At 36.6% G+C, this 18,250-nt stretch overlaps 2 protein-coding genes across 2 annotated transcripts; one reads left to right on the top strand and one right to left on the bottom strand.

The window, feature by feature from the left end:
• Window positions 1-523: 523 nt before the first annotated feature.
• LOC106000330 (olfactory receptor 52N1) lies at window positions 524-1,495 on the top strand. The gene has a single exon (XM_013035583.1). The coding sequence runs from the start codon at window positions 524-526 to the stop codon at window positions 1,493-1,495; it is 972 nt and encodes a 323-aa protein (XP_012891037.1).
• Window positions 1,496-5,445: 3,950 nt separating this feature from the next.
• LOC106000329 (putative olfactory receptor 56B2) lies at window positions 5,446-13,455 on the bottom strand. The gene is made up of 4 exons (XM_013035582.1): window positions 12,526-13,455; window positions 10,855-10,913; window positions 8,700-8,710; window positions 5,446-5,462 (listed from the first exon to the last, which is right to left on the bottom strand). The coding sequence occupies exons 1-4, from the start codon at window positions 13,453-13,455 to the stop codon at window positions 5,446-5,448; spliced, it is 1,017 nt and encodes a 338-aa protein (XP_012891036.1).
• Between the last annotated feature and the right edge of the window lie 4,795 nt (window positions 13,456-18,250).

The raw sequence follows: 18,250 nt of genomic DNA, 5'->3' as shown, positions 1-18,250 counted from the left end.
TTGCATTTGGGGGCACTCAAGTTGGTTGTGAAATAAAAGGGGTGGCTTTAGATGTGCTAAAAATTGATCTTTGAAACCCTTTTCAGAATGTGCATGAGATAAGACTGATCAACACTGAAAGAAAAGCCCATAAGAATAATTAATAGTTAATACTTAATAACTAACAATTTTTCATTAATATCTCAAAAGAATAGGCTCTCTGACTAGGATGAGGAGAGTCTTGGAAAATACCAAATATTTAATTAATGCAGTTGTTGGCTTAAAGGCCAATTTCAGCCAGGAGAATGGACATGATAACAGAACTGGACACACTGGCCAGACTCACCTAGTTTAAGTCATGGACCCAAAATAAGGTGCATCACGTATAAAACCTATGAGAGCACAGAGAATCACAGTTCCAGAAGGAAGATAAAGTATCTACTATTTTAATGAATATACTGTTTATCTGTATCTAACCCTTTTTGCTTTTCTTATTTACAGAGACAATTCAGTACTACTCTATCATGACCTACCAAGAGTCAACATGTCATGTCTAAATGGCACCAGCCTAACACCAATTTCATTCATCCTAAATGGCATCCCTGGTCTGGAAGAGGTCCATCTGTGGATCTCCTTTCCCCTGAGTACCATGTACTGCATTGCTCTCACAGGGAACTTCGGCCTTATGTATCTCATCTATTCAGAAGAGGTCTTGCACAGACCCATGTACATCTTCCTAGCCCTCCTTTCCTTCACCGACGTGCTCATGTGCACCAGCACTCTTCCCAACACTCTCTGCATATTGTGGTTCAACCTGAAGGAGATTGATTTTAAGGCCTGCCTGGCCCAGATGTTCTTTGTGCACACCTTCACGGGGATGGAGTCTGGGGTGCTCATGCTCATGGCCCTGGACCGCTATGTGGCCATCTGCTACCCCCTGCGCTATGCCACCATCCTCACCAACGCAGTCATTGCCAAAGCTGGGCTCCTCACTTTTCTTCGGGGTGTCCTGCTTGTCATCCCCTTTACGTTCCTCACCAAGCGCCTGCCATACTGCAGGGGTAATATCATCCCCCACACCTACTGTGACCACATGTCTGTCGCCAAGATATCCTGTGGGAATGTTCGGGTCAACGCCATCTATGGCTTGATGGTCGCCCTCCTGATTGGGGGTTTTGACATCCTGTGCATCACAGGCTCATACACCATGATTCTTCGGGCAGTTGTGAGTCTGTCCTCAGCAGACGCTCGACAGAAGGCCTTCAGCACCTGCACAGCCCACATCTGTGCCATCGTCATCACCTACGTCCCAGCTTTCTTCACCTTTTTCACACACCGCTTCGGGGGACACACCATTCCTCCACACATACACATCATCATGGCCAATCTCTACCTGCTCACGCCTCCCACCATGAACCCTATTGTGTACGGGGTGAAAACCAAGCAGATACGAGACAGCGTTATTAGGCTTTTGTTTAAAGGAAAGGATAAGTCTGCCAATAAAATTTCCAAATAGAGTTTTCTGAGCAGTCAGGAATCCCCTAGCCAGGATAAGAACACCAAAACAGATGAAGAACTCTCCAAATGAATCCAGATGTCTGTCCACAGAAAAAATACTTTCATGTGAATCAGATTCTTCTCTTTTGCAAGGTGAAAATTAGGCTTAGGTAAGAAATGACTCTGTGATGAAATTCAAAGCCCTTTATTCACACAATACTTCACTTTTCCCTGCATTTAGTCTTAATTCACAGGCATCTTTCTTCTGAATGAAAATCTACCTGCATTGTGACACAATTGTTGGCTCAGTAGATCTGTAGTTTAATATTTAATAATTTTAAATCCCTGACCAACAGTGATCTATGTCCATTAATGGTCTGTGGGGATTTGCTTATCTCAAAATTCTCCTGTGAGAATCATTTGGAATTCATTCATGTTTAATGTTCTTCTCTCCCATTTTTGGTTCCAATATTGTCAACTTTTTGTCCACTTGGGGTTCATGCGTATGTTTACCAGAAAATTTGGCAGCTGGTGTGAATTGTAACAGACTCCTACTAGTCAGAAACTGGATCCATCAACATGAAAGTAAAGGAACATTTGTAATAAATACTCTGCATGATAAATGAAAGAGACAAAGAAGTATATACATTCACTTATATGAAGCCCAGAAACAGGCTAAACTAACTAAGGGTATTAGACATGAGGATGATATTTTCCTTTGAAAGTAAGTACACTGTGAAGCCACCCTAAAGGTTGCTTTTTGACCTGGTGCAGGGTATGTCAATATGGTGATGTTTCAGGAAGCTGTCCCTGGTGATGTGCACTTTTTTGCATGTGTACTGTGCCTCAGTTTAAATTTTATTTCACATATATCTTGAGCATATATTCTGATCCTGTAAGCTCTAAGAATTTTCTTTCTTGCATTTTGTGCTGTCTGTGCCTTAAAAGTATGGGCACTTTTTTTTCTTTTAGACGTATGTTAAATTTATTGTAGATTTTAGGTGCATATTTGTAGAAACTATAAACAAATAACAGACAAGATTATGGAAAAATTAAAAAGTTGTCTTGAACTCTCCTCCATCTAATTCCTTTGCATGAGTGTCCCCTAATACGGTTGTGTGTGAATGTATCTATTGAACTGCTTATTTTTCTGGTGATTGTTTTACTCTAAAGCATATTTGAACTTCAAGTAAGTTACCTACTATTCTGCTATATGCAATGAGAATTTAACTCAATTACTAAGTATATAATATGTTTTGTCCCTCAAAATGTTGTTGTGTATGCTATGTGATATACACACATGTAATTACATACATACAAAATATATACATGTAGTTGCCTAATATAATGAAACTTATGTCTGATACCAGGGCTTGAACTCAAAACTGTCTGCTTTTGCTTGGCTTTCTCACTCATGGGTGCTGTACTATTAGTGAAGACATACCTACAGTCCAGTATTTTGCTGATTATTTAGAAATAGGAGTCTCATGGACCTATCTGCCCTGATTGGCTTCTAATTTCAATACTCAGATCAGAGCCTCTTGAATAGGTAGGATTACATGGTGTAAGTCACTGGCACCCAGTTTGATTTTCTTCTCTATTTTTCCTTTTCTTTCTTTCTTCTTGGTGACATACCTTGAACTCAGGGCATGGGCCCTGTCCCTGAGCTTTTGTGCTCAAGGCTAGCCCTCTACCACTTGAGCCACAGCTCCACTTCTGGCTTTTTGGTGGTTAATTGGAATTGCAAATAAGAGTCTCATGGACTTTCTAACTTGGACTTGAACTGTGATCTTCAGAACTTAGCTTCCTGGATAGACAGGATTATAGGCATAAGCCACCAATACCCTGCTTGATTTTTCTACTATTAAAGCCATTTCACTTGCTATGATTTTGGAAATCATAGATTCGTTTTAATGATTATAGTAATAGGAGCTAATAAAATGGTCTTTAATCACTATAGTGATATAAATATTATATAATGATATAAATATTAATATGAATGTTACAGAGCTCAGGATTATTACTCCTTCTACATTGGGACAATACCATTATCCTTATGTTTGTGAAGTATATTTCACAATAGCAATATTTTCCTGAGAATCTTAAAATTTATTGTACTCTTTAAAGAAGGGAAGGATTTATATGGAATAGAAATAGTTACAAAATTAATGCGATCACACATAAGAACAAATAATGGAGAGGCAGGGGAAAATGGCAACATAGCTTTCTCCTTTTGTCATGAATGACAAGAGGTAGGCTAACAAAAGAGAGACTAGGGTTGAATGAGAATAGGGGAGGAAGAGCATGAAACCATGAAAGAAAAAGAAAAGCAAGGACGCTTGAAAAGCATGAGGGAAAAAAAGCAACAGAGTAATTGGGAAGGTGTGTAGCTCCATCTTCAACGTCATGGGGAGAGAAAGAAAGCAAAAACCTTCAACAAATCTTCGCTCCTTCAGCAGAGTCAGCCACGAGACTTATCCATGAGAAAAGCTCATCCCTTCCACCAGCCTTAAAACCCATGCAGGGATTTCATGGGGGCAATCATCACACTGACATAATAGACAAGAACGATATCCTTTTCCTCCCTCTACCTCATAGAGCTATAGTGAGACACCATCTTGAAACAGAGCCTACTGTTCAAGACTGAGGTATTTTGGGGTCTTGAAAACAAGGAATAACCATGACTCAGAAATAATTGTGATTCGTGAAGTCGAGGGACACTTGGTCACAAAGGGGAGAAGGACAGCCATGGGAGGCCATGGAACGTAGAGAAGGAGAGTGCTTGACATGAGCCAGGTGAGAACAACATTGCCCTCCTTGCTGAGAGCAAGCTCCATTGTCTGAGCATTACCTTAAAAACAAATAGAGGATAGAGCCCTAGGCTGGCTGGCAGAGACCTCAAGGTCATTCAGCCAGCTGTGGGAATTTGCTCACAGAGGATTGAGACTGAGCTACTCCGGGGACTGGAAAACAAGAAATGGCGCAACTTAGGGCCCAGCTACCATGTCTAGGTGATTTTGAGGCTAAATGGATCTTGTAGATCTAGTTCTGGACACCTCAACATTCTTTTAGGCCTTTATATGTACCTTCTGGAAATATTCCTACCTGAAATCTCATAGGGGACAAAGTTCCATGATAATTTTACAATCTTAAATTAAGGACTCTTAAATTTAAGGTTGATGAAATTACTTCCTCTGTCAAAAGTACTCAAATTAAATATGTATCATGTGTATCATGTGTATGTATCATGTATCATATTATATATAATATGTAAAACATATAATAATATGTAACATCATATACTGTATATAATATACATACTATGTGTTATATACTACAGTATATAATATCACATACTATATATAGCATGTATAAAATATATGTAATATATATCATTTACAATATATGGTATTATGCATAGGTGCTATTGATAAAACAATCAATAGTCATTACTCTTTTTATGGACGTTTAGTCCATTTATGTGTATAACAGGTGCAGGTGCTGTTGTATAAACACCTATACTGTAAAAAATAAGGATGTTTTACTTTTTCCTGTTTTAGCTGCTGCCTCGGCCTCCCTTGTGCTGGGATTACAGGTTTAGGAAACTCCACTAGGCAAGAAGTTACTTTCACAATGCAAAGGATAGAGCATTGGATTTGGGCTTGGGTAAGGGTGTAGCTACAATGTCACCAATTGATTAGCTTTTAATTAACAACAATGTACACTAGCTATACCTCTGATTCTTATAGATGCCTATTTATTTTGAATTTATTCTGAACAAGCCTACATTGATATGATACCCATAGAATTGACTGCATGAAATGAAATCCTTGTATTCGTTCACATATTATGAATTTGTATTGAAATGAGAAAGAATAATAAAGAACTCTACACCCAGGTCTTAATGCTATGAGTGATGTGCCCTATAAAATTGCTTTACAGAATTCTCTTTCTGTTATTTCCTTGGTGTTATGGGTCACAGTAGACTAAAAACAAGAACATCAATTACTTTTATTATGGTGATAGTATTAAAAAGTTACAAATTATAATCATTAATATATTAAAAATTAGATATATAAATGGATATATCTATATATCTGATTATATATTTTGATACATTGATGTGGATATATAATCATATTATGATTCATGCCAAATATTACTTGTCACATCTCAATATCAAAACTCCTAAGCCTCATTATAACAATCAGATTTGATTAATGTTTGTAAAATATTATGATTTATCAGAATTCTTTTTTTTGACCATCATGGGTACAAGGAAATTTGAATCCCAAATAACAGAGTATTTTAAGAAAAGCATGGCATAGTTAGGTGATTGGAAGACTTGAAATTAGATGATATTGCTTATTCACATTTCTTTTAGGTAGTATTTTCACCACTGTATGGTGTTTTCCTGTATGTTACTCTTTGTAAAGAATGAAATTCTTTTTGGAAAAACAAATATTTCACATATGAGGTCCATATCTTAATTTTACTGAAACTTATTGCTATTGATTTCGTATGCAAAATGAAATTCTAATGCTTATTGCATAGTTCTTCCATTTGCAATCACTGGGTAGTACAATGAGTAAATGCAACAGGTAAATACACAACACAACCAGTTTTGTACTGGTCTCAATCTACATTCTAAGTAACTTGTGTAAGTCTTGCCTGAATGCCTCCTTCATGAATATACACACTGTTGTTTTAGGGAAAAGGAACAACACTTTAGCATATTGAGTAGAACTGAACAAAGAAAATGGTCATTTCAGCACTGTGAGTGTGATAAGGGTGAAGAAAAGGTTAGGATGAGATGGGAAGTGAAGGCCTTGGATGCACCCTCTACTAAGTTTAGTCTCAGCACAGACTTGAGGGTGAAAACCTGAAAATGGGTCATAGGGAAGCTCTATGTGGACTCTTTTGAGGAACCTCCAGACTGCTTTCCAAAGTAGTTGAAAAAGTTTACACTCCCACCAACAATGCAGTAAGGTTCCTTTCTGGCTACATCCCCTCCAGTTTCTGTTGTTATTAGAGTTCTTGATTATAGCCATTCTAGCTGGGGTGAGGTGGTATCTCAATGTTGTTTTGAGTTGCATTTCTTTTATGGCTAGAGAAGTTGCGCATTTATTTCTTCATGTGTCTATTGACCATCCTTCTTTCTTCTTCAGAGAAGTTTCTCTTTAAGTCTTTTGCCCACTTATTTATTGGGCAGTTGTTTCTTTGAGGATTTGTTGTTGGGGGGTTTAATTTTTTGAGTTCCAAGTATTTTTTAGATATGAGACCCTTGTCCGTTGTATGGCTAGTAAAGATCTTCTCCCAATCCGTGGGCTTTCTATTGATCTTGCTAGCTATGTCATTTGCCTGCAGAAGCTCTGCAACTTTATGCAATCCCATTTGTCCAACCTTTCTTTGATTTGTTGTGTTTCTGGGTCTCTATTCAAAAAATTTCGGCCTGAGCCAAGGAGACCTAGGGTTTCTCCTATTCCATCCTGTAATGTTTTCAGAGTGTCTGCTTTGAGTTCAAGGTCTTTGATCCATTTGGAGTTGATTCTGGTGCAGGGTGATATATAAGGATCTAGCTTTAGTTTTCTACAAGTAGATAACCAATTTTGTAGGGCAGTTGTTTCCTTGAGGATTTGTTTTTGGGAGTTTTAATTTTTTGAGTTCTAAGTATATTTTAGCTATGAGGCCCTTGGCTATTGTATGGCTAGTAAAGATCTTCTCCCAATTTGTGGGCGTCTATTGATCTTGCTAGGTATTACCCAGCAATCCCACTTTTGGGCATTTACCCAAATGATCACAAACAAGGCCACACTAAAGCTACCAGCACAACTATATTTATCACAGCATTATTCACCATAGCTAAGATATGAAACCAATAAGATACCCATCAGTGGGTGAATAGATCAAGAAAATGTGGCACACACACATATATGTCTAATGGAACTCTATGCCTCCGACATTGCCTCATTTGTTAGGAAATGGTAAGACTTGGAAAAAATTATATTAAGTGAAATGAGCCAGGCTCAAAGAAACATAGGTCCCATGGTTTCCCTTATTTTCCATAACTAATACATCACTAGGACAAGCAAAAAAGGTCAAAAGCTATGTACATATGATATAAGATGATGTTAAGCAAAATGAACCCCAAGATAGGGACACAAGTGGGTTTTTCTTTCTTGCTATCGTTTTTAATGTACTATGTAATTTTTTTGTTTCTTTTATATGTTCTTCCCCATGGTATAACCCCTGGTTTTGATTAACCCTGTATTTGATTCCAGTGTCCTGCATCTTGTATATACATTTTTCTAATTTGGGGAGGCGAAGGGAAATAACAAAATGCTTAAATAAGGATACAGGTTGACCCATTGTAACAATGAGATGTACAAGACACTATGTTGAAAACAAACATTACAATTTCAGGAGGTGGGGAGTGAGGAGTTAGGGAGGAGGGGCGAAGGGATGGTAGGGGAAAAATAGAAGAGGAAGTAACAATGCTCAATAAGAAATATACTCATTACCTTACTCATGTAACTGAACCCCTCTATACAGTATTTGTACAATAAAAATATATATGAAAAAAGAAAAGCTGAAAATGATCATACCCAAATCACTTCCCATGAGTATCTAAGCCAGAGATAGTTATTAGATACACAGTGACTGCCCTGGCATCTCAGGCAAGATAGAGCAAAGAAAAGGCTTAGTTTCTTTCTTGGGGGAGTCCAGTCATGGGGCCTGAAGTCTGGGCCTGGGCTCTGTTCCCTCAGCTCTTCAGCTCAAGACTAGCACTCTACCACTTGAGCCACAGTGCCACTTCCGGCTTTTTTCTTTTTGCTTATGTGGTGCTAAGAAATTGAACCCAGGGCCTCAAGCGTGCAAGGCAAGCGCTCTACCACTGAGCCACCTTCCCAGCCCAAGGCTTAGTTTCTGTCTCTCTCTCTCCTCTCTCTCTCTCTCTCTCTTTATATATATATATATATATATACACATATATATATATATATCTTCCTTGTATAGTTTGTACTTTATGTTTATATAGATCATATATAAACAAATATGCAGTTTGTCACTTGTGCATGTAGTTATATGAGTGACTATTGTGGACATAGCAAGACTTTGAAATGTATTTTGGTAAATTTATGAGCAGTGTATACTGAATTGTCACAGATTATTGTTAAAATGCATTTATTGTTGATTTCTCCTATTGATCAGTCAACTCTTACCTCTGTGGGTCCTTGAAGGGAAGCAGAGAAATTAGAGAAACTACAATACTTTAAACCAAGAACGGGAATTACATCTTAAAGATAACCTATGCCAATATCTAAATTTAATTTCTAAATGTAAGATAAATATCCTATTATACCTCTCATACTTCCTTTTCATACTTATAATAAGTAAAACTTATTTAATTGATAAACAATCCAAAACATGTGTAGACTTACATCTAAACTGTTTCCAAAAATGTAATAATCAACAAAGATTAGACAATTTCTAACAGAAAATTTAAATATCTCTCTGAACAGGACTTGTGGGACAAGTATTTAAAGCAAATGCACAAAGAATATTTAAGAATATACACCAATTCACCAGTTCCTTTGTTCACCTGTGATTCCATGTGTCAATTTGAAGAACCTCATTGAAGACTTCCTATTCCAGAGTGGAGGAAGGAACTATGAAAAAGAACATTACGTAGAGTGACATTGGTTTCAAGAAGTTTAATGTCATGTGGAATGGAAGACAACTGTTATAACAGTAGGTGATGATCATCAAGTGTTTGGACCAATCTCTATGTGTTAAAAACTTTCTTCAGTTACTTATGCTGTTGATTTCTAGTTTTGTACCTTTATGATCTGTCAAGATACAAGATATTATTTCTTTTTTTCCCCCAGTTTTTATTTCTTTTTGCTACCTGCTTTAACAGACATTAGTATTATAGGTGATTTCTTTGTGATAGTTTCACATATGCACACAGTGTCCTTTGAACAAATTCATCTGTTTCACAATATCCCTTTCAGATTTATTTCTACAAACTAAAATTGTATTTCTTTGGAGGCGGTTACATGGACTGCTTGTATGTATTCTCAGCTGTTTGGTGGAGTGGTCTGCAAATGTGAAGTCCATTGACACATGGATAATTAAATTTTAGAAATCTAGGTTGATTTTTTTTTATTTTTTTTGGGGGGGTCCGGTCGTGGGGCTTGAACTCTGGGCCTGGGCGCTGTCCCTCAGCTCTTCAACTCAAGGCTAGCACTCTACCACTCAGGCCATAGCACCACTTCCGGCTTTTTTCTTTTTGCTTATGTGGTGCTGAGGAATCGAACCCAGGGCCTCCGGCTTGCAAGGCAAGCACTCTACCACTGAGCCACCTTCCCAGCCCTAGGTTGACTTTTTATTTTTAGTGATCTATGTGAGGTAATGAAAACACCTATTATTACTGCATATTAATCAATTTGCCTGCCCTATAGTCACCCCAGTGTGGTTTCTGTAAGCTTAAGGCCTCGTGGGACACATTCACACGAAGATCATTTCAATCACCACATTCAAGTGTTTTTTTTTGTTTATTGATGATTCATGTGTCTACTACAATAACCTCATTGAGTGTTTAATATTCCATAAGCCAGACTAGTAACTACGAGTAAATAATATATTTTTAATGGAGATCTACAATTTCACATTCTAGGATACATAATACTGGTTACTGGTAAATATATACCACATAAGAAATATTACTATCTCTGTTATTTTTTGATTGAATAATAATTCATTTTATTCATAAGTTTCATTGTATTTATCTGTTCAATAATTTAAGGACATATAGACCATTTCTACTGTTTCATTAACAATATAATTCTAAATAATTCATATTTACACTTTCATTCCAACAATGGTGTTCATGTACAGTTATTATGTTAAAATTACTCAATAGTAGCCAAGCTAAACTGATGCATCCTATTGCATCCCAACTGCAATCCTAATGTATCCATACATATACAAAACTTGATTTCTTAAAAAAATTGTATTCAACATAATCAGTGATACTTTGTTGTGGTTTTGATTCAATTTTGCTAATGACTAATATTTTCCTGTTAAATCTTCATTATATAAATGTTTCCCTACACAAAAAAGGCATGTTCAGATTCTTTGCTTGTAGACAATAGCATGGTATTTGATAAAGTAAATATTTAATCCAAAGATATGATTTCTATACAGCTGAAAGTTAAATGTACATAGGGATCAATGTGCTTCAAAACACATCTACTGGAAGTGGCTCTGTGGCTCAAGTGGTAGAACATTAGCCCTGAGCTGAAGAGCTGAGGGACCCAGGCCCAGAGTTCAAACCCCACGATCAAAATCAAACAAACAAACAAAAAAACCCACCCAAACCCAAAAAACATATCTACTAAAGATTTCCTGGAGGTGTAGGCCATGGAAAATAGCTAACAAAGAGAAATGTGTATCCCAAGTGTCTTTTCCTGGACTACAAAAAATAGTATCCAAAGGTTGAGTTCTATGATGAGGATTCTTGGCAGACACTGAGCCAATTCAAATATTTGTTTCAACTTTTAGTTGTGAAGTTTCTGTTGCTGACGTGGCTCCATAGGCTATGAACACTAGCCACATTGTCCATGTAATTTACTTTTCATCATGTATAAACATTCATCAATGTTAATGGATATATGGAGAAAATTATCCCACAGCTGTTTTTCCAATTGAATAATGATTTTTTTAATTTAATTTTTGTTGTAAATTTGATCTACAGAGGAGTTACAGTTACATAAGTCATGTAATGAGTACATTTCTTTTTGAACAGTGTCACCTCTCATCTTCTCCCTGTTCCCCCTCTCAAACTTGTATAGTTCATTTTCAACATAATGTTTAGTGAGTATCACTGCTGAATTACTTCACCTTTTGTCCCATCATTTCTGTGCTTGTTTCCCCTTTCCAAATCAGATAAACTTACATACAAGACAAATAAAAAACAGTGACAAAAGGGAAAAAAACAAAGAAAAGAACTGCAAATCTCACAATTAAAAAACCCTCTTATTTCCATTTCTTGGAGTTCATTTTGATGAGCTATGTGCATATGATCAAAGAAGATGATGCTTATCAAATAATATTTTTAATATATAGGATTTATTGTGTTTCTCCACTCAGTACTTTTAAAAGGTACAAATCATTTCTACTATACAAGTAACAGAGCAACTATATATGTTTATGCTTGTAGTGTTCTTCCAACACTGTGTTCATGTATGATCATTATATTTAACTGAGTATTTGCCAAGCAGTTTCTATACCTGCTCTATCTTATTGCATCCAAATAGTAATCCTAATACATCCATACACTTGTAATATGTGAATTTTATTAAAAATACAGCCAAATTAGATGTTGTAAAAAAAAAACAAGTAGATCTGGTTTTGATTGGAACTAGATGAATGACTAATATTTTCCTATTACAGCTTGATTACTTAAATGCTTTCTTACAGTAATGCCTGTTCAAATGCTTTGATTATCAATAAATACATTCACATAAATGGTATTTAACATGGTACATATGAGTACTAAAATGTAATTTCTGTAAGAAATGTACGCATTATCCTGCCCATGTAATTGTAACCCCTCTGTACAGTATGTTCACAAATAAAATAAAATAAATTAAAAAAAAATAAAATGTAATTTCTACCCATCAGTAGTTGTGTCAAATATAATAAATAAATTCTCAAATTTAATTGTACATAGATATAAATACATCTACTCAAAATTTCCAGAAATTCAAGCTATAGGAGTTAGGTAACAGTAAAAAATATATTATGAGTATCTGTTCCTGGGTTGCATAAAATTATTTCTTGGTTGACATGAGGCGACTCCAAATATTAGTTGCATCTTTTCATTGTGAAGATGTTGTTATTTACCATGACTGCCGAGACTAGAAAGAACAAGCCACATTGTCCTTTATTTTTGTAATTTTTCCATGTGTAGTCATTTGAGAAGGTTAAATATGTGGAAACAACATCTCCACATTAGTTTCTCTTGATGTCCAAATGAAGAACCTTGTATAAGCCCTGCCTGAGCTCTTTATTCTTGAGTGCATACACCATGGGATTGAGAGCCGGGGGGATGACATTATGTAACACATTGAGCAGAACTGGGATGAGGGGAACTTTCATTCCTGCACTGTGTGTGATGGAAATGACAATGATAACAGTGTAGAAGAACAGGATGAGGATGAGGTGGGAAGTGCAGGTGCTGAAGTCTTTGGATGCAGCTTCTGGTGAGTTCAGTTTCAGCACAGACTTAAGAATGAGTGCATACGATACAATAATCAAACCCAGGTCACTTCCCATGACTACCCAAGCCAGAAATAGCTGGTTGATACTGTTGATTCTCCTGTCATCACAGGATAAGCTGGTGACTCCAAGGTTAGAGCAAAGACAGTGGTTAATCTGATTCCTAGAGCAGTAATGTCTCTGTGCAGCCAGCACAGGCACTGAGATGGGAAACAGAAAGTTTCGGAGTGTAAATAAAACAGTTGATTTGACCACAAAAGACTCCGTAATGATCGAAGGATATCGAAGTGGTCGGCAAATGGCTACATACCTGTCTACAGCCATGCAGACAAAAATACCTGACTCCATGATCACAAAGCAATGGATGGCATACATCTGAGCAAAACACTCAGGGAGACTGATGGCTTTAGCGTTGAACCAGAAGATGGCCAAGATCTTAGGCATGATGGTGGTAGCCAGTCCCATGTCCACCACAGCCAGGATGCCCAGGAAATAATACATAGGCTGGTGCAGAGCTGCCTCTCTGTTAATGATGATCAGGATGAGGGTGTTGGCGCTCAGAGCCAAGAAGTAGAGCAGAGCCAGAGGCAAGGAGAGCCAGTGCTGCCAGCTGTGAATGCCTGGGAATCCCAGCAGGACGAACTCAGACACCTCGAACTTGGAACTGTTGGGATCTCTGAGCTCTTGGAACATCCTTCACCAAGAGGACAAAAACAAAGCTGTTACTGTTTTTAATTATATGTATGGCCATATCAGAATTGGTCTTACCCAGGGACATGAGGTGAAGTGAGAGTTCAGCGTCTTCATTTTTCTCAGCTTGTCATATTGGTCAAAGATCTCATGAAACAGAACCTTGGTAAGTACCATATTATCCCTTTATAGCTCAATCAATTATCTCTAGTAGTGAGTGAGGCAAGCTTTACTTTTGTGACATCTTCTAAATGACACAGAGGATAGGTCATAAAATTAGGATTGTTTTTACTATATGCTGTGTAGCAGATCATCAAAAAATAATCTGATATCACAGAATGACTCATAGATTGGATTGGCTCATGAATAGTTGAGTCTAAGACCTCACTCATGAAAAGATTAAGTAAAGGCTTTAATGTTTTGAGATTTCTCATGGTTGGGGTTCAATTTTATCCTACATACAAAAGACCTCCTCGTTCAGCTACTTGAGTTTTTATAAAATAACAATTTTTGTTTTTTGTATGAAGCAATGATGTGGACTCATACTGTTTCTTGATATACAAAATTATTGATGACCTTTCTAAAACAAAAGATTTATAAAAATAGATAAATTAGTTTGAAAATCCTCATTATGTTCCCATTCCACAGTTTCTGACTTTGTCATTCCCCAGCTTGATGGACTTCTTTTGGTTTTTTGGAACATTATAGAATGCTCAAAATGAATAATAACCAAACAAATTACTACTAATATCATCATCCTTATTGAAGATACTTCCTCAATATTACCTTTGTAATCAAGAAAGAGAACCAACTTTTTTTATACTTCCTGCCAGCCATTTGCTTCTTCCATTATCCCCAAAGGTAACATGGATACTAAATCAAATACAGGAGATCACCTTTTCTTTTTACAGAAATCTATCATATGATAATTATCTTATAATAATATAAATATATACAAACAACAAAAAGTATGAGAGACCTTCCTCTTAGCTTCAATATTGCCACAGATTGCTGAAAAATAAACAGAAAAACAAATTATTTGTTCCTCTGTATCAAAACAAAGCAGTCAACGATAACTGACATGTTTATCAGTAACAAGTAGAAAAATTCAAGAAGACATGGATATAATAGCTTGGAAAAGGGAAGAAGATCCCTGGTTTGACTTGTGCTCTGTTTTGAAGATTGGATCTTAAAAAGTAAGACAAACTCTTAGTTACATCCCTTCTGTTCCTACTGTACTCATTTTTTTCACTAGGAATACAGACTTACTTGTGAATGAGAAAATTCACTTCTCTTAAAGATGAAAACTGATGTCAAGTAAAGTAGAACTACTAAGTAAGTCACTTTTTCTACCACAAAATCAAAATGTTCTCAATTCAATAGGATGACATTTTTCTGAAAGGAAAAGAGATTTGCTCTGTTGTGATTGGTTCATTGAAACTATAAAGTCCAATTTGCAAGTCACCACTTATAAACCACAATTTCCAATACTATTTGTCCATCTTCAGCCAAAAATTACATAGATGATATTTGTGTTTTCATTTGACTTGCTTAAACTTCACAACAAAATTATTTGTTTACCACAAAATTGTTGTTGAGAACAATTTTGTTTACAACAAATTCTATTTTACTATGAAAACTGTCTGAAAGAAATCCTAAACATCTCTAAAACCTGAAGCCAATCAATTGCATTCCCCTTCTGAGGAGCAAGGGAGGCAGGTGTAAAAACACAATAATCTGAAAAAATTGAGAACTCATTTCCAGGTGTCTCTGCTGGCCATCGGGGAAGTTAACCTGACTTTCTCCATTTCTAATAATTCATTTGAGGTAAGCAATAGCATTAATGTTCATAATCATTATAAAAAGAGCAGTGGGGGGGAGTGTAGTCGTGGAGATGGGAGGGCAGGGATCATAAGGGAAAAACAAAGGAGGAGGCAACAACGCTTGATAAGAAATGTACTCATTACCTTGCCCATGTAATTGTAACCCCTCTGTGCCATATTTTCACAATAAAAAGCTTATTAATCAAATAATAATAAACAGTAAAAAAATATTATCAGGCCATAAAAAAGAGCAGTAAATTGTCATCTGAGATTTTGGGAAACAATCATTTCACGGGAGAGCACGATATTTTACACCACTTATGCCTTTCAATGGCATGGATGAATTGAACTTTGAATTCCAAATCAATCTATCATCAAAGCTACTGTTCACTTTAGCAGAGCCTCCCTCCTATCTATCTACCACCAACAATAAATGAATCCTGACAGAGTTTTGCTATATTTCCATCTCTTCCATTACCTAATGTCTGGGTGTGGAAATCATAAGCTGAACATATTCTTGTCGAGGCATTCAGGTTCTTGTAGAAAAATGAATCCTAATATACATGTACATGATGATGCTCAATGACTAAAATCCCTTGATATCTGTGCCACTGAACTGAACCTTCAAGGAAAACCCAAGGGGATATTTCAGAGCTGTAGAGCTGCATTGCTTGTCTTAATATCAAGGTAACTTTTAAGGGAGAATGAAAAAGAGTGGGTCTTTCCTCATTAACATCTTATGAACCTAAACAAATAATTAAACAGTTTCTTAAGCATGCATCCATACATAATCACACCTGTGGCTATGCATGTAACATATAACTATGTTAATTTGAAGGACAAGTCAGAAAATTTAATATTATTTCAGCTTTTTTTTCTTTTCATTCATATGTATTAATTTACAAGGGAGTTTTATTGTAGTTTTTTGGTAAAGGTGATGTACAGAGGGTTACAGTTTCATGTCAGGTAATGAGTACATTTCCTTTTGAACAGTGTCATCCCCTCTCTCATTGTCTCCCAGGTTTTCCCCCCCACAACACCCAACTACCCAAGTTGTGAAGTTAATTTCCAACATACTATATTTCTAAGTGCACATAATATAATTTAATCAGATTCACTCCATTAATCTGTCTTATATCTCTTTTCCTTTTGCCACAATTTACAAAACAACTTTAATGTGTTTTATGATATGGTCATATGTGCATTTAGTGTACTTCATTCTTACTTACTCCATCAAGCTCTCTTTGGCCACTGCCATAACACTAGTTCAGTTTGTAATAGTTTTTTTTTTTGGATGGGGGGGGTCTGGTCACGGGGCCTGAACTCTGGGCCTGGGCGCTGTCTTTCAGCTCTTCAGCTCAAGGCTAGCGCTCTACCACTTGAGCCACAGAGCCACTTCCAGCTTTTTTTTTCCTTTTTGCTTATGTGGTGCTGAGGAATCGAACCCAGGGCCTCATGCATGCAAGGCAAGCACTCTACCACTGAGCCACCTTCCCAGCCCCCAGTTTGTAATAGTTTAGGGTGATTGGTTAGGTCTAGATTTTGTTAATGTGAACAAAATATGTGATTTATGTTTGCTCATTCTGGTTTATTTTACTTAACACGATGACTTCCTGTCTCTGCAAATAACATAATTTCTCTCTTTTATTTATGAACAATTCTTCATGATATATATGTATACACACACAATTCTTTTGGTTTTGGGTTTTTTTGTGTGTGTGTGCTGGTCAGGGATATTGAACTTAGGGCCTGGGTGCTGTCCCTGAGCTCTTTTGCTCTAGACCAGTGCTCTAACACTTTGAGCCACAGCACCACTTCTGGTTTTAAGAGGTTAACTGGAGATAAAAGTCTCACAAGCTTTCCTGCCTGAGCTGGTTTTGAACCTTGATCCTCAGATCTCAGCCTTATAAGTATCTAGGACTACAAGTGTGAGTCTCCAATGCCTACCTATCCTACAAAATCTTTACCTATACAAATGTTGGTAGACACTTAGCTAGTTCCAGATCCTAACTATTATAATCATGCTGTAACAAACACAGATGTGTAGGCATCTCTAGCCTATGATGACAGGTCCATACCCATAATTGCTATAGCAGGAGTATGTAGTAACTGAAGTTTTACTTTTTAGAGCATTCTCCATAATGGTTTTCATAGTGGTGACACGTCCATCACCACAAACAGTGTGTAAAGAGTTCTTTTCCTCCTCATTTTCACTGGCATTTGTTGTTTGTTGTCATGATGGTAGCTAATCTGACTATTGTGATATGAATCTCAACCAAGGGGTTTTTCAAGCCCTTGTGTATTTTTTAAATCAAGGTCAATTGGTTTTACCAAGGCACTTCATTTCAACAAGTCCCATTTATGTATACAATGCTACATGTTCATAACCACCTCTCTGCCATCTCCCTCTTCCCACGTGAGTCTCATCAAGTTTGCTATGTAAATATTGTGATCTGATTTGTAATTCATTTATGGCTCAGGATGTGTTGCATTTAATTCATGCATATTGGTCATTATAACATCTGCTAACTATTGAGTTCATTTGCCCATGAGTTAGTTGGCCTGATTTTGATGTTTGATTTTTTTTAAGCTCTTCTTCTATGCTGGATAATAGTCCTTTGTGAAATGAATAGTTTACAAAGATTTTCTACCATTTTTAGGCGTTTCTCTTATATTTTTAAATAGGGGTCAGTAATTTATTTAAAGTACTACAATTAGATAATGACAAGATCAGGACTCAAACCCAAAAAAGTTTGACTGTACGTGTTCCAGATTACTGAGCAATCTTGGGCTAATCATGAGAATCCAAGCATTAAAAAGTTGAATCACATAATTAAAAATACAAAAGGTATTTCCCAGAAAATAGCAAGTGTTATTCTGAGCAGAGAATGCACTGTCAGGACACTAAAGCCAACCTGGACCCTTAATATCCACTGTAAAGAGTGTTTCCTAACCATATTTCTTTTTTTTTTTTT

Source organism: Dipodomys ordii, unplaced genomic scaffold (assembly GCF_000151885.1).
Source record: "Dipodomys ordii isolate 6190 unplaced genomic scaffold, Dord_2.0 Scaffold216, whole genome shotgun sequence".
NCBI lineage: Eukaryota > Metazoa > Chordata > Mammalia > Rodentia > Heteromyidae > Dipodomys > Dipodomys ordii.
This window is presented reverse-complemented; position numbering and strand designations above follow the sequence as displayed.

What these genes read in the sequence shown, in the direction of transcription:
- LOC106000330 (XM_013035583.1), top strand. Translation starts at nt 524, where the DNA reads ATGTCATGTCTAAATGGCACCAGCCTAACACCAATTTCATTCATCCTA.
- LOC106000329 (XM_013035582.1), bottom strand. Translation starts at nt 13,455, where the DNA reads ATGTTCCAAGAGCTCAGAGATCCCAACAGTTCCAAGTTCGAGGTGTCT. An exon ending in TCAGGCAGGGCTTATACAAG is followed by an intron (nt 10,914 to 12,525) that starts GTTCTTCATTTG and finishes TCTCTTTGTTAG; the next exon opens with CTATTTTCCATGGCCTACAC.